Raw genomic sequence first — 27,394 nt, 5'->3', positions numbered from 1 at the left:
GCCATGACTGACATGAGCTCCGACCAATAGGGAGATAGTGGGCGGAGCCTGGAGGACGAGACGGTGGTGGGTCCTCCAACCAATCGCGGTGCCCGAGGGGCGGGGCTTCCGCCGCCTACTCAGGCAGGTTGGAGCAGAGACAACTGGGCTCTGCACTGGGCTTCACACTGGCATGTTGGCGCAGAGCAGAGGAACTGGACTCTGCCCTGGGCTTCACTCTGGCATGTTGGAGCAGAGCAGAGGGCACTGGACTCTGCACTGGGCTTCACTCTGGCATGTTGGAGCAGAGCAAAGGGAACTGGACTCTGCACTGGGCTTCACTCTGGCAGGTTGGAGCAGATGGAACTGGACTCTGCACTGGGCTTCACTCTGGCATGTTGGAGCAGAGCAGAGGGAACTGGACTCTGCACTGGGCTTCACTCTGGCAGGTTGGAGCAGAGGGAACTGGACTCGGCACTGGGCTTCGTAAAGTCCGCACCTCAATCATACACGGACTTCGGGAGAACAGTTTAACAGATTTAACAGTTTTACTGAACAAGAGGCAGCTTGAAACTGAAACTACAGAAGCCTGCTAGGGCCTTTTATACAGGGGTGGTCACTGCCGGTACTGCAGTCTAAGACCAGTTATTCCCTTAAAGGTACATACACAACAATTCCTCCCCTTTTAGATAAACAGTACATAACATTCATTTAACAACTAAATAATAACTAATTACAATTACAATTTTCTCAGTAATATATACATCAACTGAAATTGTCATTTATAAGTTCAGTCTTTGAGGAGGCTTCCTGATCCAGACTGGATAGCGCCTTTCTCGAGTATCCTGTTCTGGTGGTGGAGTCAATTCTGGCTCATTGTCATTGGTTGGTTCGTCAGCTTCCAATACCACTGCTTCTGAGGTAGACGCAATCTGTACTTCGGGCTCATTACCAGGTGCACATGCTTGTGGTACAGGTTTGGCTTGTTCCTGTGACTCTAGAATCTGGTCAGCATGGCATCTCACGATGCTCTCTCCAACGTCCACTGTGTACATTAGTGGTCCCCGCTGTGTGCATATCGTGCCTGGCTGCCATTTTCCTGTTCAGTAGTCACGGGCCAAGACTGGTTGCCCTATCTTGAAGCTCCTGGTTGGCTTCTCATTTATGTGCTGGAACTGCTTATCCTCAACATCTCGTCTTATGTTTGGTTTGAGCAAATCCAAGCGACATCTTAGTCTCCGGTTGAAAAACAGTATGGCTGGAGTTTAGTTGGTTACTGCATGTGTCGCATTCCGGTAAGCAAACAGGAAGTTATCCACCTTGCAGTGGTATGTCGTCATTATACATTGCCTTTATGGCCTTTTTAAAGGTCTGAACAAACCTCTCAGCCAATCCATTTGTGGCTGGATGATATGGGGCAGATGTGTACTGTTTCACCCCATTATTCTTCAGGAACCTCCGGAAATCCTCAGACACAAACTGTGGGCCATTGTCGGAACAGATCTGTTCTGGCAACCCATTCCTGGCGAAGATGGTCCTTAGGACTGCAATAGTTTTCTCCGTGGTGGTGGAGGACATTTTAATGACCTCTGGCCATTTCGAATGGGCGTCCACAGCGATTAGAAACATTGAGTCCACAAATGGACCAGCGAAATCAATGTGTACCCGTTGCCATGGAGATGAGGGCCACTCCCATGGATGTAGCGGGGCCTGTGGTGGAGCATTTTGGACCTTCTGGCATCCTGTGCATCTCTTGGTCATATCCTCGATTTCTTTATCGATTCCCGGCCACCACACAAACGCCCTGGCTAGGCTCTTCATTTTTACCCCTCCCAGATGACCCCCGTGAAGCTCATTGAGTACTCTATCTCTCAACTTGGGTGGAATTACCACTCGGGATCCACACATCAAGGTTCCCCGGCACACTGACAGCTGTTCCCTCCTTGGCGAGAATGCTGGCAACAGTGAGTCGCCATATGCTGGCCATCCCTTCACCGTCAAATCATAGACCCGAGAGAATGTTGGGTCATTTCAGGTTTCCTTCTCAATACTTGCGTTTGTAACAGGCAAACATTCGACTATGGTCGCATGGAATATCTCCACCGGGTCCACTGCAGGTGCTTCTTCCGCCGTAGGCAACGGTAGGCGCGACAGCCCATCAGCGTTTCCATGTTGTTTCGTACCTTTGTACTCTATGTCATACTGATGTGCCCCTAGAAAAAGTGACCATCTTTGCAGCCGTTGCGCCATCATCACCGGAACGCCCTTCTTTGGGTTAAAAATTGAGACCAGGGGTTGATGATCAGTCAGTAGGGTGAATTTCTGCCCGTGCAGATAGTGATTGAACTTCTTCACCCCCCACACCAGGCTGAGGGCCTCCCTTTCAATCTGGGCGTAGTTACGCTCGGCTGAGGTTAGCGAGCGTGATGCAAAGGCTCTTGGCCTCTCTGAACCGTCACAGAATTTGTGTGACAGCACCGCTCCAATGCCGTAAGGTGATGCATCACATGCCAACCGAATCGGTAGTGTTGGGTTGTAGTGGGCCAATACTTCTTTTGAAGTGATTTGGCATTTACATTCCTGAAAGGCACGCTTACACTCATCACTCCATTTCCATGTTACACCAGTTTGAAGGAGGGCATTCAGTGGGTGCAGAATTGTAGATAAATTCGGCAAGAACTTATGGTAGTAGTTCACCAACCTGAGGAACGACCTCAGTTGCGACACATTTTCTGGTGCTGGAGCCTTGACTACAGCCTCAATCTTGTCCGGCGACTTATGCAACCCTTCCTCATCAATCATGTGGCCACAATACGAGATTTGTCTCCTGAAGAACTCGCATTTGGGACGGTTGGCTTGTAGCCCATATTCCTGCAATCTGGTGAGCACCTGTTCCAGGTTGGCAAGGTGTTCATTGTCATTTTCGCCCGTAACCAGGATGTCGTCCAAATAACACTGGGTCCCCGGGATCCCTTGCAGGACTTGTTCCATTGCCCTCTGCCACATAGCCGGGGCCGATGCTACCCCAAATACCAGTCGATTGTACTGGTAAAGGCCTTTGTGAGTGTTTATCGTGAGGTATTTCCTAGATGCTCCTTCCACCTCCATTTGTAGATACGCTTGAGCCAGGTCAATCTTTGTAAAACGTTTCCCTCCAGATAGTGAGGCGAAAATATCTTCTATCCGCGGAAGCGGATACTGTACTGTGTGCAGGACTGGGTTCACAGTCACCTTGAAGTCCCCACAGATGCAAACCTTCCTTGGCTCCCCAGGCGTGCTGCTCAATGCTTTCTTCATTACAGGAATGATGGGTGTGGCCCACTCGCTCCAGTCCACCTTAGACAGCACCCCCGAACGCTCCAGACTCTCCAGTTCAGCTTCCACAGCTGGGCGTATCGCGTATGGCACCGGTCTGGCCTTGAAAAATTTTGGGGTTGCGTTATCCTCAATCTTTATGGTTGCCTTTACTCCTTTTAGAATCCCAAGTCCTTGTTGGAACACCTCTTCCGCGTCAGATAGAATTTGTGACAGACGTCCAGGTGCAACGTCATCATCTTTTTTGTCAGTCACTGTTAGTGCCAGAATGGAATGCCAATCCAATTGTAGTCTTCGGATCCATTCACGTCCCAATAATGGTGGCCCTCCATCTCGTAGTATATACATGTATAGTTTCTGTGTTTCCTTTCCATTATATTCAACTGGCACCCTTATATTTCCTCTGGGGTAGACCTTTTGCCCCGTGTATGTCTTCAATACAATGGACGTGTCCTTTAAGGGTATGTGTGAGAATAGCCGCTCATAGTCTCGTCGATTCATGACAGTTAGGGCTGATCCTGTGTCCAATTCCATCTTCACTGGGGACCCTGCTATCATGAGGGTGACCCAAATGGTTCGGTGATCTTCTTTTGCGATCACGTTGTGTAACTTTAAACAACTTTGTCGCCTGCTCCCGGAGTCCTTATCACTCTCCTGACCTTCTGAACTACTATCTGTCAGTTTCTTTACTTTCCTATACTGTTCCTTAGTAGTTCTTGTCGTGTTGGTCTTCTTTCCCGACCTGCAGACTCTTGCTATATGTCCCATTTTCCCGCATTGCCTGCATATTTTGTCTTTAAACCAGCAGTCCTTCTGCTCATGGGTTGTTCTGCCGCAGCAATAGCACTTTTCGGCTCCATACGCCATTTCGTTAGCGCTGTATTCTTCTGGTTTCTGTTGTATTTCCGCAGCTCCCCGTGCTGCTGCTTCGTAGGATACTGCCACGCTGAAAGCCTGTTCTAGCGTCAGGTCCTTTTTTGAAAGTAGTCGTTTCTGGGTTCCTTCACTCTGGAGCCCGCAGGCAATCTTATCCCGTAAGGTGTCTGCCAGTCCTGCTCCGAACTGGCAGTGCTTCGATAACTTGCGTAGTTCCGTAAGATAGTTAGCATTGCTCTCATCTTTGTGCTGGTTTCTTTTATGGAACTTGAATCTTTCTGCTATCAGCAGTGGTGTAGGACTTAGATGTTCCTGTAAGATATGAACAATCTCCTCAAAACTTTTCTCCATTGGTTTAGCTGGGGTAATTAAATTCCGCAATAGGCCGTACGTACTCGCACCCATCAGATTTAATAATACCGACGCCCTCTTTCCATCAGCCACCTCATTTACCTTGCAGTACACTTCAATTCTTTCCACATACGTGGTCCAGCCTTCTACCTCGTTGTCGAAAGCAGTGATACTGCCACTTTTCGGTATCTTGGGCGATTTAAAATGGCGCCTCCCGCGCTTTTGCTTCTTCCCCAACAGGATAAAATGGCGCCTCCCGCGCTTTTGCTTCTTCCCCTTACTGCCACGCTGCTCCTAGCATTCTACGGGGTAATGGCGGCGACCCGCAGCTTCAGCGCGTCTCGCTTTCCTTCCTCCCCGTTTAGTTTCACTCCGCTGTCCTGTTCTCGAGCACCGACCGCACCCTGTGCGCTCCACCCTCTCTCTCTTGTTTTCTTTTCCCGGCGACGCTGCGCGGCCCGATTTGTAGAGCCGCTCGATCGAGCTTGAGCCCGCCGCAGTCCGGAAGGGTCAGCGCGCTACCTGCTACCAGCACGATTCGCTGGAACCACAGTCTCTCCGGCAATTCTCCAAACACCGATGGATTCTTTGGGCGGTTGCCCTCGGTCGACGCCCGTTGCTCAGACTACGACCTTCCAGGACCTTCCTTTCAGGCGAGATCCCCGTGAGATGATGCCACACTGCAGGTGAGTTCGAACTTACTCGTCGCCACTGTAAAGTCCGCGCCTCAATCATACACGGACTTCGGGAGAACAGTTTAACAGGTACTTTACTGAACAAGAGGCAGCTTGAAACTGAAACTGCAGAAGCCTGTTAGAGCCTTTTATACAGGGGTGGTCACTGCCAGTACTGCAGTCTAAGACCAGTTATTCCCTTAAAGGTACATACACAACAGGCTTCACTCTGGCATGGAGCAGAGCAGAGGGAACTGGACTCTGCACTGGGCTTCACTCTGGCAGGTTGGAGCAGAGCAGAGGTAACTGGACTCTGCACTGGGCTTCACTCTGGCATGTTGGAGCAGAGCAGAGGAAACTGGACTCTGCACTGGGCTTCACTCTGGTATGTTGGAGCAGAGCAGAGGAAACTGGACTCTGCACTGGGCTTCACTCTGGCATGTTGGAGCAGAGCAGAGGTAACTGGACTCTGCACTGGGCTTCACTCTGGCATGTTGGAGCAGAGCAGAGGGAACTGGACTCTGCACTGGGCTTCACTCTGGTATGTTGGAGCAGAGCAGAGGAAACTGGACTCTGCACTGGGCTTCACTCTGGCATGTTGGAGCAGAGCAGAGGAAACTGGACTCTACACTGGGCTTCACTCTGGCATGTTGGAGCAGAGCAGAGGGAACTGGACTCTGCACTGGGCTTCACTCTGGCATGTTGGAGCAGAGCAGAGGGAACTGGACTCTGCACTGGGCTTCACTCTGGCATGTTGGAGCAGAGCAGAGGGAACTGGACTCTGCACTGGGCTTCACTCTGGCATGGAGCAGAGCAGAGGGAACTGGACTCTGCACTGGGCTTCACTCTGGCATGGAGCAGAGGGAACTGGGCTCTGCACTGGGCTTCACTCTGGCATGGAGCAGAGCAGAGGGCACTGGACTCTGCACTGGGCTTCACTCTGGTATGGAGCTGAGGGAACTGGGCTCTGCACTGGGCGTCACTCCGCGCCGGGCTGGACTCCGCGCCGGGCCTCACTCCGCGCCGGGCCTCACTCCGCGCCGGGCCTCACTCCTCGCCGGGCCTCACTCCGCGCCGGGCCTCCCTCCGCGCCGGGCCTCACTCCGCACCAGGCCTCCCTCCGCGCCGGGCCTCACTCCGCGCCGGGCCTCCCTCCGCGCCGGGCCTCACTCCGCGCCGGGCCTCCCTCCGCGCCGGGCCTCACTCTGCACTGGGCTTCACTCCCTCAGCACCGCACTGGAATGGCAGCCTAGAGTTTTGTGCTCAAGCCTCTGGAGTGGGACTTCCACCCACAACTCTCTGACTCAGAGGCGAGAGTGCTGCCCCTTGAGCCATGTCTGACACTCTGTATCTAACCTGTGCTGTAATTTGCCCTGGGTGTGTTTGCATCATAGAAAAATTACAACAGAGAAGGAGGCCATTCAGCCCATCCTGTCTGTGCCGGCCGACAAAGAGCTATCCACCCTAATCCCACTTTCCAGCACTTGGTCCGTATCCTTCTAGGTTATGGCACTTCAAGAGCACATCCGAGTACTTTTTAAATGTGATGAGGGTCTCTGCCTCCGCCACCCTTTCAGGCAGTGAGTTCCAGACTCCCACCACCCTCTGGGTGAAATTTTTTTCCTCACCTCCCCTCTAATCCTTCTACCAATTACTTGAAATCTGTGCCCCCTGGTTCTTGACCCCTCTGCTAAAGGAAATAGGTCCTTCCTATCCACTCTATCTAGGCCCTTCATAATTTTATACACCTCAATTAAATCTCCCCTCAGCCTCCTCTGTTCCAAGGAAAACAACCCCAGCCTATCCAATCTTTCCTCATAGCTAAAGTTTTCCAGTCCTGGCAACATCCTCGTAAATCTCCTCTGCACCCTCTCCCGTGCAATCACATCCTTCCTGTAATGTGGTGACCAGAACTGCACGCAGTACTCTAGCTGTGGCCTAACCAGTGTTGTATACAGTTCTAGCATAACCTCCCTGCTCTTATATTCTAAGCCTCTGCTAATAAAGGAAGAGAGAGAAGCAAATCTGAAAATGGAGGGCTTGTTGCCCCTCCCCAAATGCATTACCTCCCACTTTTCAGGATTGAATTCCATTTGCCACTTTTCTGCCCAACTGACCAGTTCATCGATATCTTCCTGCAGTCTAAAGCTTTCCTCCTCACTGTCAACCACACGGCCAAATTTTGTATTATCAGCAAATGTCTTTATCATGCCCCCTACATTTATGTCTAAATCATTATTATATACTTCAAAAAGTATGGGACCCAGTACTGAGCCCTGTGGAACCCCACTGGAAACAGCCTTCCAGTCGCAAAATCTCCTCAACCATTACCCTTTGCTTCCTGCCACTGAGCCAATACTGGATCCAATTTCCCACTCTCCCTTGGATCCCATGGGCTTTTACTTTTTTGATCAGTCTGCCATGTGGGACCTTGCCAAACGCCTTGTTAAAATCAATGTAGACTACATCAAATGCTCTACCCTCATCGACCCTCCTTGTTACCTCCTCAAAGAATTCAATCAAGTTAGTCAGACACGACCTTCCCTTAACAAACCATGCTGACTGTCCTTGATTAATCTGTTTCTTTCTAAATGAAGATTTATACTGTCCCTCAGAATTGATTCCAGTAATTTGCCCACCACCGAGGTTAAAGTAACTGGCCTGTAATTGCTCGGTTTATCCCTTCCTCCCTTTTTAAACAATGGTACAACGTTAGCAGTTCTCCAATCCTCTGGCACCGCTCCTGTAGCCAGGGAGGATTGGAAAATGATGGTCAGAGCCTCTGCAATTTCCTCCCTTGCTTCCATTAATAGCCTCGGATATATTGCATCCGGCCCTGGCGATTTATCTACTTTCAAGGATGCTAAATCCCTTAATACTTCCTCTCTTACTATGTTTATCCTGTCCAATATGTCACTCTCTTCCTCCTTAAATTCAATGTTGGCATCGTCCCCCTCTTCTGTGAACACAGCTACAAAGTATTCATTAACACCTTCCCCACATCCTCCACCTCCACACGTAGATCACCATTTTGGTCCCTGATAGGCCCTACTCTTTCCTTCGTTATCCTCTTGCTCTTTATGTAAATATAAAAGATCTTTGGGTTTTCTTTGATTCTACTTGCCAGTATTTTTTTCATGCCCTCTTTTTGCTTTCCTAATGTCCTTCTCAATTTCACCCCTACAGTTTCTATACTCTTCTAGGCTTTCTGCTGTATTGAGCTCACCATATCTGATATAGGCTTCCTTTTTTTGCCTTATCTTACCCTGTGTGCACCTTGTCATCCAGGGGGCTCTAAATTTGGCAGTTCTACCCTTTTTCTTTGTGGGAACATGTTTACCCTGAACTCCATGTATCTCCCTCTTGAATGCCTCCCACTGCTCTGACACTGATTTACCTTCAAGTAACTATTTCCGGTCCACTTTTGCTAAATCACTTCTCAACCTCGTAAAATTGGCCTTCCCCCAATTTGGAACCCTTACTCCTGTTTTTTCTTTGTCCTTATGAATGATTATGCTAAAACTAACGGAATTATGATTACTACCACCAATATGCTCCCCCACTGACACTCCTTCCACCTGCCCAGCTTCATTCCCTAAAACCAAATCCAGAACTGCCCCCCTCTTGTTGGGCTTGCTATGTATTGGCTAATAAAGTTCTCCAGAATGCAATTTCGGAATTCTGTGCCCTCTATCCCTTTTCCACTGATAGTATCCCAGTTAATATTGGGGTCACTGAAATCTCCCACTATTACTGCCCTATTGTTTTTGCACTTGTCAGAAATGTGCCTACAACTTTGCTGTTCTATCTCCCTCGGACTGTTTGGGGGTCTAGCGTATACTCCCAGCAGTGTGAGTGTCCCTTTTTAGTTCTTTAGTTCAACCCATATGGCCTCATTTGATGATCCTTCGAACATATCATCCCTCCTCACAGCTGTAACTGTCTCTTTAAACAATACTGCGACCCCCCTCACTCCTTTTTTTACCCCCTCTCTATCTCGTCTGAAAGCCCAGTAACCAGGAATGTTGAGATGCCATTCCTGCCCTTCTTTCAGCCATGTCTCAGTAATGGCTATAATATCATACTCCCATGTGTCTATCTGTGCCCTCAGCTCATCTCCCTTATTTCCTAGACTCCTTGCATTAAAGTGTACACCATTTAACATTGCCGAACTGCCTTGTTGTCTATTTCCTAGCCCTTGTTTCCTCTGCCTTCCAAACTCACTCACTAATTTTCTGGGCCTCGCTCTCTTTCCTGCTGCTTAAATCCTCGGTGTCCTCGCTCAGTCTCCATCCAGGGCCACCGCTGCTGCTGCCGGTGAGCCTGGGCCTCGCTCTCTCTCCCACTGCTTAAATCCTCGGTGTCCTCGCTCAGGCTCCACCCAGGGCCACCGCTGCTGCTGCTGGTGAGTCTGGGCCTCGCTCTCTCTCCCACTGCTTAAATCCTCGGTGTCCTCGCTCAGTCTCCATCCAGGGCCACCGCTGCTGCTGCCGGTGAGTCTGGGCCTCGCTCTCTCTCCCACTGCTTAAATCCTCGGTATACTCGCTCAGTCTCCACCCAGGGCTGTCGCTGCTGGTGAGTCTGGGCCTCGCTCTCTCTCCCGCTGCTTAAATCCTCAGTGTCCTCGCTCAGTCTCCACCCAGGGCTGTCGCTGCCGGTGAGTCTGGGCCTCGCTCTCTCTCCCACTGCTTAAATCCTCGGTATCCTCGCTCAGTCTCCACCCAGGGCTGTCGCTGCTGGTGAGTCTGGGCCTCGCTCTCTCTCCCGCTGCTTAAATCCTCAGTGTCCTCGCTCAGTCTCCACCCAGGGCTGTCGCTGCCGGTGAGTCTGGGCCTCGCTCTCTCTCCCGCTGCTTAAATCCTCAGTGTCCTCGCTCAGTCTCCACCCAGGGCTGTCGCTGCTGGTGAGTCTGGGCCTCGCTCTCTCTCCCGCTGCTTAAATCCTCAGTGTCCTCGCTCAGTCTCCACCCAGGGCTGTCGCTGCTGGTGAGTCTGGGCCTCGCTCTCTCTCCCGCTGCTTAAATCCTCAGTGTCCTCGCTCAGTCTCCACCCAGGGCTGTCGCTGCTGGTGAGTCTGGGCCTCGCTCTCTCTCCCGCTGCTTAAATCCTCGGTGTCCTCGCTCAGTCTCCACCCAGGGCTGTCGCTGCTGCTGCCGGTGAGTCTGGGCCTCGCTCTCTCTCCCGCTGCTTAAACCCTCGGTGTCCTCGCTCAGGCTCCACCCAGGGCCGCCGCTGCTGCTGCCGGTGAGTCTGTAGAGGATTTTCATCCATTTTACGTACACAGTTTTGAAAAAATACATTATTTGAATGTGGGTTTCTCGAGCAAGGCCAGCATATATTGCCAGTCCCCAGTTGCCCGTTGAGAAGGTGATGCTGGGCCTTCTTCTTGAACCTCTGCAGTCGTGTGGTGAAGGTACTCTCAGAATGCTGTTAGGTGAGGAGTTCCAGGATTTTCACCCAGTGACGATGTAGGAACGGCAATATATGCCCAAGTCAGGATAGTGTGTAATTTGGAGGTGAACTGGGAGGTGATGATGTTCCCATGCCCCTGCTGCCCTTGTCCTTCTAGGTGGTGGAGGTCGCGTGTTTGGGAGGTGCTGTCAAAGTTCTAGTTGAGTTACAGATGTATAAAGTCGCTCTCCTTCACCCCTCCCCCTCCCACATCGCTCTCTCTCCTCCCATAGAGGCCAGAGTCTTGTGTGAGCCCAAACCGGGTGGCGGGTTCCCTTCCCTGAAGAACATTAGTGAACGAGTTGGGTTTTTACGACAATCCGGCAGCTTTCATGGTCACTTTTTTCTAGTGCCGGCCCCACAAATTCCCAGATTCATTCAGCTCAATTTCACAACCTGCCTTTGTGTTTTTATGGGTTCTCTCTTACCCTCCCTTTTTCCTGTTTTAAATTCATTTTGCAGGGTGTTAGAAGGGGTGGATTTGCAGACAGGAAACTCAAACCAAACATCACTTCAAGATCTGACAGTCACTCGATTCATCAGGACCTTTGAACACGGAAGCTGAAAGCACCGTTCAGAGTGGGGAGAAACCGTACACATGTTCTGTGTGTGGACGAGGCCTCAGCCGATCATTCAACCTGGAAAGACACAAGCGCAGTCACACCAGGGAGAGCCCATTCACCTGCTCTGAGTGTGGGAAGGGATTCATTCAGTCATCCACCCTGCTGAAACACCAGCGAGTTCACACTGGGGGGAGACCTTTCACCTGCTCTCAGTGTGGTAAGGGATTCACTCAGTCATCCAACCTGCAGACACACCAGCGAGTTCATACTGGGGAAAGGCTGTTCACCTGCTCCGTGTGTGGGGAGGGATTCACTCAGTCATCCAACCTGCTGACACACCAGTGGGTTCACACTGGGGAGAAGACGTTCACCTGCTCCCAGTGTGGGAAGGGATTCACTGAGTCACCCGACCTTCTGAAACACCAGCATGTTCACACTGATGGGAGCCCTTTTAAATATTCTGACTGTGAGAAGAGATTTAAAAGCAAAAAGCATCTGCAGAGACACCAGCGAGTTCACACTGGGGAGAGACCATTCACCAGCTCCGTGTGTGGGAAGGGATTCCCTTCATCATCCGACCTGCTGAGACACCAGTGAGTTCACACTGGGGAGAGTCCGTTCACCTGCTCCGTGTGTGGGAAGGGATTTACTCAGTTATCTACCCTGCTGACACACCAGCGAGTTCACACTGGGGAGAGGTCGTTCACCTGCTCTGTGTGTGGGAAGGAATTCACTTGTTCATCCCACCTTGTAACTCACCAGCGAGTTCGCACTGGGGAGAGACCGTTCACCTGCTCCGTGTGTGGGAAGGGATTTACTCAGTCATCTACCCTGCTGACACACCAGCGAGTTCACACTGGGGAGAGGCCGTTCACCTGCTCTGTGTGTGGGAAGGAATTCACTTGTTCATCCCACCTTGTAACTCACCAGCGAGTTCACACTGGGGAGAGGCCGTTTACCTGCTCCAAGTGTGGGAAGGGATTCACTCAGTCATCCAGCCTGCTGAGACACCAGTGAGTTCACAAGTGACTGCAAGGGTTTGATTCTGCTGTTATTGCTGCTGTTAATCACAGCCTTGACTGAATCGTGTTCATTCTGACAGTTGGAGTTTTGGATATTGTTGAGGGAGATGGCTTATCGGGGGAAGGCAGCAGCAGCCAACTTCCTGGCACCGTGGGTTCTTCTGCTGTACAGGACGGGAGGAAAAAGAGCTATAGTAATAGGGGATTCTATTGTATGATGAATAGATAGGCGTTTCTGCGGCCGCAAACGAGACTCCAGGATGGTAAGTTGCCTCCCTGTTGGACGGGATAAACATAGTATGATATGATTGGGATTACGGAAACATGGCTCCAGGGTGACCAAGGCTGGGGTATTCAATATTCAGGAAGGACAGGAAAAAAGGAAAAGGAGGTGGGGTAGCATTGCTGGTTAAGGAGGAGATTAACACAATAGTAAGGAAGGATATTAGCTCTGATGATGTGGAATCTGTATGGGTAGAGCTGAGAAATACCAAGGGGCAGAAAACGTTAATGGGAGTTTTATACAGACCCCCAAACAGCAAAGCTAAGGTTGGGGATGGCATTAAATGGGAAATTAGAGATGCGTGCAATAAGGGCACTGTAGTTATCATGGGGGACGTTAATCTACATATAGATTGGGCTATCCAAATTAGTAACAATACTGTGGAGAATGAATTCCTCGAGTGTATACATGATGGTTTCCTGGACCAATATGTCGAGGAACCAACTAGAGATCAGGCCATCTTAGACTGGGCATTATGTAATGAGAAAGGATTAATTAGCAATCTTGTTGTGCGAGGCTCATTGGGGCAGAGCGATCATAATATGATAGAATTCATCACTAAGATGGAGAGTGAAGTATTTGACTCAGAGACTAGGGTCCTGAATTTAAATAAAGGAAACTATGATGGTCTGAGGAGCGAGTTGGGTAGGTGGATTGGAGAATGTTACTTAAAGGGTTGACAGTGGATTGGCAATGGCAAACATTCAAAGACCGAATGGATGAGCTACAGAATATGTTCATCCCTGCTTGGCATAAAAATAAAACAAAAAAGGTGACTCAACTGTGGCTAACAAGGGAAATTAGGGATAGTATAAGATCCAAGGAGAGGACATATAAATTGGCCAGAAAAAGCAGCAAACCTGAGGATTGGGAGCAGTTTAGGATTCAACAAAGGGATTAATTAAGAGGGGGGAAATAGAATATGAGAGTAAGCTTGCAGGGAACATAAAAACTGACTGTAAAAGCTTCTATAGATATGTGAAGGGAAAAAGATTGGTGAAATCAAGTGTAGGTCCCTTGCAGTCAGAATCAGGGGAATTTATAATGGGGAACAAAGAAATGGCTGACCAATTAAATACATACTTTGGTTCTGTCTTCACAAAGGAGGACACAAATAACCTCCCAGAAATGTCGGGGAACATAGGGTCTAATGAGAGGGAGGAACCGAATGAAATCAGTATTTGTAGGGAAATGGTGTTAGGGATATTGACGGGATTGAAGGCCGATAAATCCCCAGGGCCTGATAATCTACATCCTAGGGTACTTAAGGAAGTGGCCCTAGAAATAGTAGATACATTGCTAGTCATCTTCCAGAACTCGATAGACTCTGGAACAGTTCCAATGTATTGGAGGGTAGCTAATGTTACCCCATATTCAAAAAAGGTGGTCGAGAGAAAACGGGGAATTGTAGACCAGTAAGCCTGACATCGGTAGCGGGGAAAATGCTAGCGTCCATTATAAAAGATGTAATAGCAGAGCACTTGGAAAACAGTGACGGGATCGGACAAAGTCAACATGGATTTACAAAAGGTAAATTCTGCTTGACTGATCTACTGGAATTTTTTGAGGATGTAACTGGTAGAATAGATAAGGGAGAACCAGTGGATGTGGTGTATTTGGAATTTCAGAAGGCTTTCAATAAGGTCCCGCATAAGAGATTAGCGTGTAAAGTTAAAGCACATGGGATTGGGGGCAAGGTATTGACTTGGATAGAGAACTGGTTGACGGACAGAAAGCAAAGAGTTGGAATAAACGGGTCTTTTTCCGAGTGGGAGGCAGTGACTAGTGGGGTACCACAGGGATCGGTCCTAGGACCCCAGCTATTCACAATATATATTAATGATCTAGACGAGGGAACTAGATGTAATATCTCCACGTTTGCAGACTACACAAAGCTGGGTGGGCATGTGTGCTGTGAGGAGGATGCCGAGAAACTCGAGTATGATTTGGACAGGTTGGGTGATTGGGCAGATGCATGGCAGATGCAGTATAATGTGGATAAATGTGAGGTTATCCACTTTGGTGGCAAAAACAGGAAGGCAGATTATTATCTGAACGGCAATAGATTGGGAGAAGGGGAAGTGCAACGAGACCTGGGTATCCTTGTGCACCAGTCGTTGAAGGTAAGCATGCAGGTGCAGCAGGCGGTTAAGAAGGCAAATGGTATGTTGGCCTTCGTAGTGAGAGGATTCGAGTACAGGAACAAGGATGTCTTGCTGCAGTTGTACAGGGCCTTGGTGAGACCACACCTTGAGTATTGTGTGCAGTTTTGGTCGCCTTATCTGAGGAAGGATGTTCTTGCCATGGAGGGAGTGCAGCGAAGATTCACCAGACTGATACCTGGGATGGCAGGAATGACGTATGAGGAGAGATTGTGTCGATTGGGTTTATACTCACTGGAGTTTAGAAGAATGAGAGGGGATCTCATTGAAACCTATAAAATTCTGTCAGGCCTGGACAGACTAGATGCAGGAAGGATGTTCCGATGGCGGGGGAGTCCAGAACCAGGGGTCACAGTCTAAAGATAAGGGGTAAGCCATTTAGGACTGAAATGAAGAGAAATTTCTTCACCCAGAGAGTGGTGAACCTGTGGAATTCTCTGCCACAGAGGGCGGTGGAGGCCAGTTCATTAAATATATTCAAGAAAGAGTTGGATATATTTCTTAAGGCTAAAGGGATCAAGGGATATGGGGAGAAGGCAGGGACAGGGTACTGAATTTGGATGATCAGCCATGCTCTCATTGAATGGCGGAGCAGGCTTGAGGGGCCAAATGGCCTACTCCTGCTCCTATCTTCCATGTTTCTATGTTTCAAGTATTTATCCAATTCCCTTTTGAAGGCTGCTATTGAATCTTATCCACCTCACTATCAGGCTGTGCATTCCAAACCACTCGTTACATAAACAGGTTTTTCCTCTATCAATCTCGGTTTGTTGCCCCACCTCACCAAACCCGCTTCTTCCGAGCCCAAGATCCATCTCATCAGAGAGACTGACTTTCCAATCAGTGAATGGAGTCAATGGCGGAGTCCCGCATCCAGCATGCACCACGGGGCGGAAAGCGTCCTATCTGGTCAGCGGAGATCAGTGCGCAGGCGCGGGAGAGGCCGATTGTCGGACACTGAGAGCTGAGCATGCGCGGCTCCAGCGGGGAGAGCGAGGCGGCTCAATAAACCCCAGGAGAAAGAGTGAGTGGTCAAGGAGCGTCTGTAAATGGAGGAGAAATGGTGAGTGGTCAGGGAGCGTCTGTAAATGGAGGAGAAATGGTGAGTAGCCAGGGAGCGTCTGTAAATGGAGGAGGAAGAGTGAGTGATCAGGGAGTGTCTGTAAATGGAGGAGGAATGGTGACTGGTCAGGGAGCGTCTGTAAATGGAGGAGAAATGGTGACTGGTCATGGAGCGTCTGTAAATGAAGGAGGAATGGTGACTGGTCAGGGAGCGTCTGTAAATGGAGGAGAAATGGTGACTGGTCATGGAGCATCTGTAAATGGAGGAGAAATGGAGACTGGTCAGGGAGTGTCTGTAAATGGAGGAGAAATGGGGACTGGTCAGGGAGAGTCTGTAAATGAAGGAGAAATGGTGACTGGTCAGTGAGAGAGACCGTTCACTTGCTCCATGTGTGGGAAGGGATTAATTCAGCGATCCCACTTGGTGAGTCACCAGCGTATTAACACTGATCAGAGCCAGTTCGTTTGTTCTCACTGTGTGAAGAGGTTTACAAACTCATCCCACCCGATGAGGCCCCTGCATATTCACACTGTGGAGAGGCTGTTCATCTGCTCTGTGTATGGGAAGGGATTTAACCAGTCCTCTCACCTGCTGGCACACCAGGGTATTCACACTGGGGAGAGGCTGTTCACCTGCTCCGGGTGTGGGAAGGGATTTAACCAGTCCTCTCACCTGCTAGCACACCAGCATATTCACATAGGAGAGAATCAATTTAAATGTTCCGTGTGTGGGAAGGGATTCATCCATTCAACCTACTTGCTGACACCAGTGAGTTCACAAGTGACTGCAGTGGTTGGATTCTGCTGTTAATTACATCCTGGACTATATCGTGATCTTTCTGACAGTTGGGGTTTGTTTCTGCTGATGTTAATAACCCCTATAACTGGGCTGGAGTTTAATGTTCTGGATATCTGTCAAATAAATCAAAGGGTGAAAGGTCAGAGTCACTCTTGTCCCGGAAAAGGGGGTAAAAATACAGCTGATTGTGTTTCCCTCCAGTGGAGTTTATTGTTACTTTTGCCAAATACTCTTTAAATGATCTCCCAAATACTGACAACTATCAAATGGAGCTAACATCTGTGTAGGTTTTGGGGCAATAATGTTCAGAGATGCACATGTTTTAAGATAAAATGGTTAAAATACATTGCCATTAAAAGTCTGATATAATGTGCATTGTGGGAGAGAGAAGTTTAGTCTGAGTTAGAAACTCAAACAGGCGCTTCACTGCAGGCAGGTCGCCATGGCAACACTGATAAGACATTCCATTCCACTGAATCCACTGGCTGGAAACTCGAATCAGATCAGGGGAAAAAACAGGGTTCGTCTGTTAATATCAGCTTAAACCAGAGTGAGTAAAAGAATACATTAGTAAAATGTGTGATATTTATATACCTATAAATGTGAAGCTGTAGAATAACATCATTAACAGCAGGCAGGGTAATTTCGGGATAATGAGAACATTACTGAAGAAGAGTAACTGCTGGGAACCAGGGAAAGTGTCCGTGTAAATCACAGATTAGAGAAGTTCCAGCTGTCTTTCCCTCGCTTCCTGCCAAAACCCAGCAGAGAAGACAAAGAAGAGTCAGGTGCCAGAGATGGATCACTACAGGGTATAAAAGTGAGGGGATCCTGATGTAAGGGGACAGTCGGGACTGGAGACACCGGAGATCAAGCTCAGGGCGCCCGAGGTTCCATCCAGCGGGCTGACCTCGTGTAAGTTACTGTGGACACGCGGGACTTGCAAGTTTACTCTGATTGATGGATCAATGTAAGGTACGGGAGAGGACGGAGAATCTGCTCATCTTATATTTCTAATAAGGTATTAAAGTTGCTGACACTGGCCTCTCGAACCTGCTAATTAATAAGACAAGGCATCAGCTAGAATCTTACACCTCTTTACTGTTCTGCTCCTCTACTCCTTTTAAACTTTTTCCTTTTAATGTAGATTTCCTACTTTTTTCTTCCTCCAAAAATGCATCACCTCATATTTCTCTGCATTAAATTTCAGCTGACATCTCCCGGGCCCATTTACTAACCTATGTATTCACACTGAAGTCACTTACAGCCCTCTTCACAGTTGGCCAGGGTCCCTATTTTGGACTCATCTGGAGATTTTGATCTTGTGCCCCACATACCCAAGCCCAGATCATTTCTCTATATTGAGAAGAGCAGTGGTCCCAACATTGATCCTGGGGGACACCACTGTGTACATTCCTCCAGTCTGAAGAACATCCATTAACCACTACTCAGTGTTTTCTGCCCTTTACCCAACTTCCTATCCACGCTGCCCCACTCCCTTTAATACCATCAGCCTTAATTTGATCAACAAGGCTCCTGTCCGGCACCTTATCAAACAGCTTTTGACAATCCATCGACACACCATCCACTGCATTTCCTTTCTCACTAAACTGTGTTACTTCCTGAAATAATCCCTGCTGTCTGTCCTGAGTGAATCCATTTCACTGCCCAGTGTTGCAATGTTTGCTCCACCCCACAGGGTTCCATCTGTGGTGTGGAGCAAACAACAGAAAGTCCACAAAGCGGCCTCGCGGCAAACTCCGGGACAGGAAGTGAGTCAGGGAGCGTCAGTAAATGGAGACTGGTCAGGGAGCATCTGTAAATGAAGGCGAAATGGAGACTGGTCAGGGAATGTCAGTAAATGGAGGAGAAATGGAGACTGGTCAAGGGGGCGTCTGTAAATGGGGGAGAAATGGAGACTGGTCAGGGAGCGTCTGTCAATGGAGGAGAAAAGGTGACTGGTCAGGGCGCATCTGCAAATGGAGGAGAAAAGGTGTCTGTTCAGGGAGCGTCTGTAAATGAAGGTGCAATGGGGACTGGTCAGAGAGCATCTGTAAATGGAGGAGAAATGGAGACTGGTCAGGGAGCATCTGTAAAAGGAGGAGAATGGGTTAGTGGTCAGGGAGCGTCTGTAAGTGGAGAGGAAATGGGGAAGGCCAGGGAGCGTCTGTAAATGGAGGAGAAAAGGTGAGTGGTCAGGGAGTTTCTGTAAATGCAGGAGAAATGGAGACTGGTCGGGGGCGTCTGTAAATGCAGGAGAAATGGAGACTGGTCAGGGGGCATCTGTAAATGGGGGCGAAATGGAGACTGGTCAGGGAGCATCTGTAAATGGATGATAAAAGCTGAGTGGTCAGGGAGTGTCTGTAACTGGAGGCGAAATGGAGACTGGTCAGGGAGTGTCTGTAAATGGAGGAGAAAAGGAGACCGGTCAGGGAGCATCTGTAAATGAAGGAGAAATGGAGATTGGTCAGGGACGTCTGTAAATGGAAGATAAAGGGTGAATGGCCAGGGAGAATCTGTAAATGGAGGAGAAATAGAGACTGGTCAGGCAGCATCTGTAAGTGAAGGAGAAATGGAGACTGGTCAGGGAGCATCTGTAAATGGAGGAGAAATGTAGACTGGTCAGGGAGCGTCTGTAAATGGAGCAGAAATGGAGACTGGTCAGGGAGCGTCTGCAAATGGAGGAGAAATGGAGACTGGTCAGGGAGCGTCTGCAAATGGAGGAGAAATGGAGACTGGTCAGGGAGCGTCTGCAAATGGAGGAGAAATAGAGACTGGTCAGGGAGCGTCAGTAAATGGAAGAGAAATGGAGACTGGTCAGGGAGCGTCAGTAAATGGAAGAGAAATGGAGACTGGTCAGGGAGCGTCTGTAAATGAAGGAGAAATGGAGACTGGTCAGGGAGTGTCTGTAAATGGAGGAGAAAAGGTGAGTGGTCAGGAAGTGTCTGTAAATGGAGGAGAAATGGAGACTGGTCAGGGTACATCTGTAAATGGAGGAGAAATTGAGACTGGTCAGGGAACGTCTGTAAATGGGGTTGAAATGGAGACTGGTCAGGGAGCGTCTGTAAATGGAGGATAAAAGTTGAGTGGTCAGGGAGTTTCTGTAAATGGAGGCAAAATGGAGACTGCTCGGGGGCGTCTTTAAATGCAGGAGAAATGGAGACTGGTCAGGGGGCATCTGTAAATGGGGGAGAAATGGTGTCTGTTCAGGGAGCATCTGTAAATGGAGGAGAAATGGAGACTGGTCAGGGAGCATCTGTAAATGGAGGAGAAATGGAGACTGGTCAGGGAGCGTCTGTAAATGGAGGAGAAAGGGTTAGTGGTCAGGGAGTTTCTGTAAATGCAGGAGAAATGGAGACTGGTCGGGGGCGTCTGTAAATGCAGGAGAAATGGAGACTGCTCAGGGGGCATCTGTAAATGGGGGAGAAATGGAGACTGGTCAGGGAGCATCTGTAAATGGAGGATAAAATGAGACTAGTAAGGGAGCATCTGTAAATGAAGGAGAAATGGAGATTGGTCAGGGACGTCTGTAAATGGAAGATAAAGGGTGAATGGTCAGGGAGCATCTGTAAATGGAGGAGAAATTAAGTCTGTTCAGGGATGCCTGTAAATGGAGGAGAAATGGAGACTGGTCAGGGAGCGTCTGTAAATGTAAGATAAAGGGTGAGTGGTCAGGGAGTGTCTGTAAATGGAGGAGAAATGGAGACTAGTCAGGGAGCGTCTATAAATGGAGGAGAAATGGAGATTGGTCTGGAAGAATCTGTAAATGGAGGAGAAATGGAGACTGGTCAGGAAGCGTCTATAAATGGAGTAGAAATACAGACTCTTCAGGGAGCGTCTGCAAATGGAAGAGAAATGGAGACAGGTCAGGGAGCGTCTGTAAATGAAGGAGAAATCGTGAGTGGTCAGGGAGCATCTGTAAATGGAAGAGAAATAGTGACCGGTCAGGGAGCGTCTGAAAATGGAGGAGAAAGGGTGAGTGGTCAGGGAGCATCTGTAAATGGAGAGGAAATGCAAACTGGTCAGGGAGTATCAGTAAATGGAGGAGAAAAGGAGTCTAGTCAGGGAGCGTCTGCAAATGGAAGAGAAATGGTGATCGGTGAGGGAGCGTCTGTAAATGGAAGATAAAGAGTGAGTGGTCAGGGAGCATCTGTAAATGTAGAGGAAATGGGGGCTGGTCAGGGAGCATCTGTAAATGGAGGAGAAATGGAGACTGGTCAGGGAGCATCTGTAAATGGAGGAGAAATGGAGACTGGTCAGGGAGCATCTGTAAATGGAGGAGAAATAGAGACTGGTCAGGGAGCGTCAGTAAATGGAAGAGAAATGGAGACTGGTCAGGGAGCCTCAGTAAATGGAAGAGAAATGGAGACTGGTCAGGGAGCGTCTGTAAATGAAGGAGAAATGGAGACTGGTCAGGGAGTGTCTGTAAATGGAGGAGAAAAGGTGAGTGGTCAGGGAGTGTCTGTAAATGGAGGAGAAATGGAGAGTGGTCAGGGTACATCTGTAAATGGAGGAGAAATTGAGACTGGTCAGGGAACGTCTAAATGGGGGTGAAATGGAGACTGGTCAGGGAGCGTCTGTAAATGGAGGATAAAAGGTGAGTGGTCAGGGAGTTTCTGTAAATGGAGGAGAAATGCAGACTGGTCGGGGGCGTCTGTAAATGCAGGAGAAATGGAGACTGGTCAGGGGGCATCTGTAAATGGAGGAGAAAAGGAGACTAGTCAGGGAGCATCTGTAAATGAAGGAGAAATGGAGATTGGTCAGGGACGTCTGTAAATGGAAGATAAAGGGTGAATGGTCAGGGAGCATCTGTAAATGGAGGAGAAATGGAGTCTGTTCAGGGAGCATCTGTAAATGGAGGAGAAATGTAGACTGGTCAGGGAGCATCTTTAAATGGAGGAGAAAAGGTGTCTGTTCAGGGAGCGTCTGTAAATGAAGGTGCAATGGGGACTGGTCAGGGAGCGTCTGTAAATGGAGGAGAAATGGAGACTGGTCAGGGAGCGTCTGTAAATGGAGGAGAAATGGAGACTGGTCAGGTAGCATCTGTAAATTGAGGAGAAGTACAGACTGGTCAGGGAGCGTCTGTAAATGAAGGAGAAATGGAGACTGGTCAGGGAGCGTCTGTCAATGGAGGAGAAAAGGTGACTGGTCAGGGAGCATCTTTAAATGGAGGAGAAAAGGTGTCTGTTCAGGGAGCGTCTGTAAATGAAGGTGCAATGGGGACTGGTCAGGGATCATCTGTAAATGGAGGAGAAATGGAGACTGGTCAGGGAGCATCTGTAGATTGAGGAGAAATACAGACTGGTCAGGGAGCGTCTGTAAATGCAGGAGAAATGGAGACTGGTTAGGGAGCGTCTGTCAATGGAGGAGAAAAGGTGACTGGTCAGGGAGCATCTGTAAATGGAGGAGAAATGGAGACTGGTCAGGGAGCGTCTGTAAATGGAGGAGAAAGGGGTAGTGGTCAGGGAGCGTCTGTAAGTGGGGAGAAAATGGGGAAGGCCAGGGAGTGTCTGTAAATGGAGGAGAAAAGGTGAGTGGTCAGGGAGTTTCTGTAAATGCAGGAGAAATGGAGACTGGTCGGGGGCGTCTGTAAATGCAGGAGAAATGGAGACTGGGCAGGGGGCATCTGTAAATGGGGGAGAAATGGAGACTGGTCAGTGAGCATCTTTAAATGGAGGATAAAATGAGACTAGTCAGGGAACATCTGTAAATGAAGGAGAAATGGAGATTGGTCAGGGACGTCTGTAAATGGAAGATAAAGGGTGAATGGTCAGGGAGCATCTGTAAATGGAGGAGAAATTAAGTCTGTTCAGGGACGCCTGCAAATGGAGGAGAAATGGAGTCTGGTCAGGGAGCGTCTGTAAATGTAAGATAAAGGGTGAGTGGTCAGGGAGTGTCTGTAAATGGAGGAGAAATGGAGACTAGTCAGGGAGCGTCTATAAATGGAGGAGAAATGGAGATTGGTCAGGTAGCATCTGTAAATGAAGGAGAAATAGAGACAGGTCAGGGAGCGTCTGTAAATGAAGGAGAAATGGAGACTGGTGAGGGAGCATGTGTAAATGGAGGAGAAAAGGTGTCTGTTCAGGGAGCGTCTGTAAATGAAGGAGAAAGGGTGAGTGGTCAGGGAGCATCTGTAAATGGAGAGGAAATGGAAACTGATCAGGGAGTATCAGTAAATGGAGGAGAAAAGGAGTCTTGTCAGGGAGCGTCTGCAAATGGAAGAGAAATGGTGATCGGTGAGGAGCGTCTGTAAATGGAAGATAAAGAGTGAGTGGTCAGGGAGCATCTGTAAATGTAGAGGAAATGGGGGCTGGTCAGGGAGCATCTGTAAATGGAGGAGAAATGGAGACTGGTCAGGGAGCGTCTGTAAATGGAGGAAAAATGGAGACTGGTCAGGGAGCGTCAGTAAATGGAGGAGAAATAGAGACTGGTCAGGGAGCCTCAGTAAATGGAAGAGAAATGGAGACTGGTCAGGGAGCGTCAGTAAATGGAAGAGAAATGGAGACTGGTCAGGGAGCCTCAGTAAATGGAAGAGAAATGGAGACTGGTCAGGGAGCGTCTGTAAATGAAGGTGCAATGGGGACTGGTCAAGGAGCATCTGTAAATGGAGGAGAAATGGAACTGGTCAGGGAGCATCTGTAAATTGAGGAGAAATACAGACTGGTCAGGGAGCGTCTGTAAATGAAGGAGAAATGGAGACTGGTTAGGGAGCGTCTGTCAATGAAGGTGCAATAGGGACTGGTCAGGGAGCATCTGTAAATGGAGGAGAAATGGAGACTGGTCAGGGAGCGTCTGTAAATGGAGGAAAAGGGGTTAGTGGTCAGGGAGCGTCTGTAAGTGGAGAGAAAACGGGGAAGGCCAGGGAGTGTCTAAATGGAGGAGAAAAGGTGAGTGGTCAGGGAGTTTCTGTAAATGCAGGAGAAATGGAGACTGGTCGGGGTAGTCTGTAAATGCAGGAGAAATGGAGACTGGTCAGGGGGCATCTGTAAATGGGGGAGAAATGGAGACTGGTCAGGGAGCGTCTATAAATGGAGGATAAAATGAGACTAGTCAGGGAGCATCTGTAAATGAAGGAGAAATGGAGATTGGTCAGGGATGTCTGTAAATGGAAGATAAAGGGTGAATGGTCAGGGAGCATCTGTAAATGGAGGAGAAATGAAGTCTGTTCAGGGACGTCTGTAAATGGAGGAGAAATGGAGACTGGTCAGGGAGCGTCTGTAAATGTAACATAAAGGGTGAGTGGTCAGGGAGTGTCTGTAAATGGAGGAGAAATGGAGACTAGTCAGGGAGCGTCTATAAATGGAAGAGAAATGGAGATTGGTCAGGGAGCGTCTGTAAATGTAAGATAAAGGGTGAGTGGTCAGGGAGTGTCTGTAAATGGAGGAGAAATGGAGACTAGTCAGGGAGCGTCTATAAATGGAGGAGAAATGGAGATTGGTCAGGAAGCATCTGGAAATGGAGGAGAAATGGGTTAGTGGTCAGGGAGCCTCTGTAAGTGGAGAGGAAATGGGGAAGGCCAGGGAGCGTCTGTAAATGGAGGAGAAAAGGTGAGTGGTCAGGGAGTTTCTGTAAATGCAGGAGAAATGGAGACTGGTCGGGGGCGTTTGTAAATGCAGGAGAAATGGAGACTGGTCAGGGGGCATCTGTAAATGGAGGATAAAAGGTGAGTGGTCAGGGAGTGTCTATAACTGGAGGCGAAATGGAGATTCGTCAGGGAGTGTCTGTAAATGGAGGAGAAAAGGAGACTAGTCAGGGAGCATCTGTAAAAGGAGAAAGGGAGATTAGTCAGGGACGTCTAAATGGAGGAGAAATAGAGACTGGTCAGGGAGCATCTGTAAATGAAGGAGAAATGGAGACTGGTCAGGGAGCGTCTGTAAATGTAGAGGACATGGGGAACTGGTCACGGAGCGTCTGTAAATGGAGGAGAAATGGAGACTGGTCAGGTAGCATCTGTAAATTGAGTAGAAATACAGACTGGTCAGGGAGCGTCTGTAAATGAAAGAGAAATGGAGACTGGTCAGGGAGCATCTGTAAATAGAGGAGAAATGGAGACTGGTCAGGTAGCATCTGTAAATGGAGGAGAAATGAAGACTGGTCAGGGAGCATCTGTAAATGGAAGAGAAATGGAGACAGGTCAGGGAGCATCTGTAAATGGAGGAGAAAGGGTGAGTGGTCAGGGAGCATCTGTAAATGGAGAGGAAATGGAAACTGATCAGGGAGTATCAGTAAATGGAGGAGAAAAGTAGACTTGTCAGGGAGCGTCTGCAAATGGAAGAGAAATGGTGATCGGTGAGGGAGCGTCTGTAAATGGAAGATAAAGAGTGAGTGGTCAGGGAGCATCTGTAAATGTAGAGGAAATGGGGGCTGGTCAGGGAGCATCTGTAAATGGAGGAGAAATGGAGACTGGTCAGGGAGCGTCTGTAAATGGAGGAAAAATGGAGACTGGTCAGGGAGCATCAGTAAATGGAGGAGAAATAGAGACTGATCAGGGAGCCTCAGTAAATGGAAGAGAAATGGAGACTGGTCAGGGAGCGTCAGTAAATGGAAGAGAAATGGAGACTGGTCAGGGAGCCTCAGTAAATGGAAGAGAAATGGAGACTGGTCAGGGAGCGTCTGCAAATGAAGGGGAAATGGAGACTGGTCAGGGAGTATCTGTAAATGGAGGAGAAAATGAGAGTGGTCAGGGAGTGTCTGTAAATGGAGGAGAAATGGAGACTGGTCAGGGTACATCTGTAAATGGAGGAGAAATTGAGAGTGGTCAGGGAACGTCTGTAAATGGGGGTGAAATGGAGACTGGTCAGGGAGCGTCTGTAAATGGAGGAGAAATGGAGAATGGTTAGGGAGCATCTGTCAATGGAGGAGAAAAGGTGACTGGTCAGGGATCATCTGTAAATGGAGGAGAAAAGGTATCTGTTCAGGGAGCGTCTGTAAATGAAGGTGCAATGGGGACTGGTCATGGAGCATCTGTAAATGGAGGAGAAATGGAGACTGGTCAGGGAGCATCTGTAAATGGAGGAGAAAGGGTTAGTGGTCAGGGAGCGTCTGTAAGTGGAGAGAAAATGGGGAAGGCCAGGGCGTGTCTGTAAATGGAGGAGAAAAGGTGAGTGGTCAGGGAGTTTCTGTAAATGCAGGAGAAATGGAGACTGGTCGGGGCGTCTGTAAATGCAGGTGAAATGGAGACTGGTCAGGGAGCGTCTGTAAATGGAGGATAAAATGAGACTAGTCAGGGAGCATCTGTAAATGAAGGAGAAATGGAGATTGGTCAGGGACGTCTGTAAATGGAAGATAAAGGGTGAATGGTCAGGGAGCATCTGTAAATGGAGGAGAAATGAAGTCTGTCAGGGACGTCTGTAAATGGAGGAGAAATGGAGACTGGTCAGGGAGCGTCTGTAAATCTAAGATAAAGGGTGAGTGGTCAGGGAGTGTCTGTAAATGGAGGAGAAATCGTGAGTGGTCAGGGAGCATCTGTAAATGGAAGAGAAATAGTGACCGGTCAGGGAGCGTCTGTAAATGGAGGAGAAAGGGTGAGTGGTCAGGGAGCATCTGTAAATGGAGAGGAAAAGGATACTGGTCAGGGAGTATCAGTAAATGGAGGAGAAAAGGAGTCTAGTCAGGGAGCGTCTGCAAATGGAAGAGAAATGTTGATCGGTGAGGAAGCGTCTGTAAATGGAAGATAAAGAGTGAGTGGTCAGGGAGCATCTGTAAATGTAGAGGAAATGGGGGCTGGTCAGGGAGCATCTGTAAATGGAGGAGAAATGGAGACTGGTCAGGGAGCGTCTGTAAATGGAGTAGAAATGGAGACTGGTCAGGGAGCGTCAGTAAATGGAGGAGAAATAGAGACTGGGCAGGGAGCGTCTGTAAATGGAAGAGAAATGGAGACTGGTCAGGGAGCCTCAGTAAATGGAAGAGAAATGGAGACTGGTCAGGGAGCGTCTGTAAATGAAGGAGAAATGGAGACTGGTCAGGGAGTATTTGTAAATGGAGGAGAAAAGGTGAGTGGTCAGGGAGTGTCTGTAAATGGAGGAGAAATGGAGACTGGTCAGGGTACATCTGTAAATGGAGGAGAAATTGAGACTGGTCAGGGAACGTCTGTAAATGGGGGTGAAATGGAGACTGGTCAGGGAGCGTCTGTAAATGGAGGATAAAAGGTGAGTGGTCAGGGAGTTTCTGTAAATGGAGGAGAAATGGAGACTGGTCGGGGGCGTCTGTAAATGCAGGAGAAATGGAGACTGGTCAGGGAGCATCTGTAAATGGAGGATAAAGGGTGAGTGGTCAGGGAGTGTCTGTAACTGGAGGCGAAATGGAGACTGCTCAGGGAGTGTCTGTAAATGGAGGAGAAAAGGAGACTAGTCAGGGAGCATCCGTAAATGAAGGAGAAATGGAGATTGGTCAAGGACGTCTGTAAATGGAAGATAAATGGTGAATGGTCAGGGAGCATCTGTAAATGGAGGAGAAATAGAGACTGGTCAGGGAGCATCTGTAAATGAAGGAGAGATGTAGACTGGTCAGGGAGCGTCTGTAAATGGAGAGGACATGGGGACTGGTCAGGGAGCATCTGTAAATGGAGGAGAAATGGAGACTGGTCAGGGAGCACCTGTAAATGGAGGAGAAATGGAGACTGGTCAGGGACCGTCAGTAAATGGAAGAGAAATGGAGACTGGTCAGGGAGCGTCTGTAAATGGAGGAGAAATGGAGACTGGTCAGGGAGCGTCTGTAAATGGAGGAGAAATGGAGACTGGTCAGGTAGCATCTGTAAATTGAGTAGAAATACAGACTGGTCAGGGAACGTCTGTAAATGAAAGAGAAATGGAGACTGGTCAGGGAGCATCTGTAAATAGAGGAGAAATGGAGACTGGTC

The 27,394-nt window shown here is 48.8% G+C and overlaps 1 protein-coding gene and 1 pseudogene across 2 annotated transcripts in view; one reads left to right on the top strand and one right to left on the bottom strand.

Annotated features, from left to right (window-relative positions):
• Window positions 1-27,394, bottom strand: part of LOC147119790 (uncharacterized) — a 228,895-nt pseudogene that overhangs the window by 113,892 nt on the left and 87,609 nt on the right. The window lies entirely within an intron of this gene.
• LOC147119792 (uncharacterized) overlaps window positions 11,170-27,394 on the top strand; it is a gene marked incomplete at its 5' end in the record, with an annotated part of 41,935 nt that continues 25,710 nt past the window's right edge. Inside the window, one exon of the mRNA XM_085983654.1 lies at window positions 11,170-12,493. Within this exon, the coding sequence (XP_085839780.1) occupies window positions 11,170-11,805 (636 nt within the window). The remainder of the gene's footprint in view (window positions 12,494-27,394) is intronic.

Source organism: Somniosus microcephalus, chromosome 4 (assembly GCF_052327205.1).
Source record: "Somniosus microcephalus isolate GS21.2 chromosome 4, FLI_Smic_1.0, whole genome shotgun sequence".
Lineage (NCBI taxonomy): Eukaryota > Metazoa > Chordata > Chondrichthyes > Squaliformes > Somniosidae > Somniosus > Somniosus microcephalus.
This window is presented reverse-complemented; position numbering and strand designations above follow the sequence as displayed.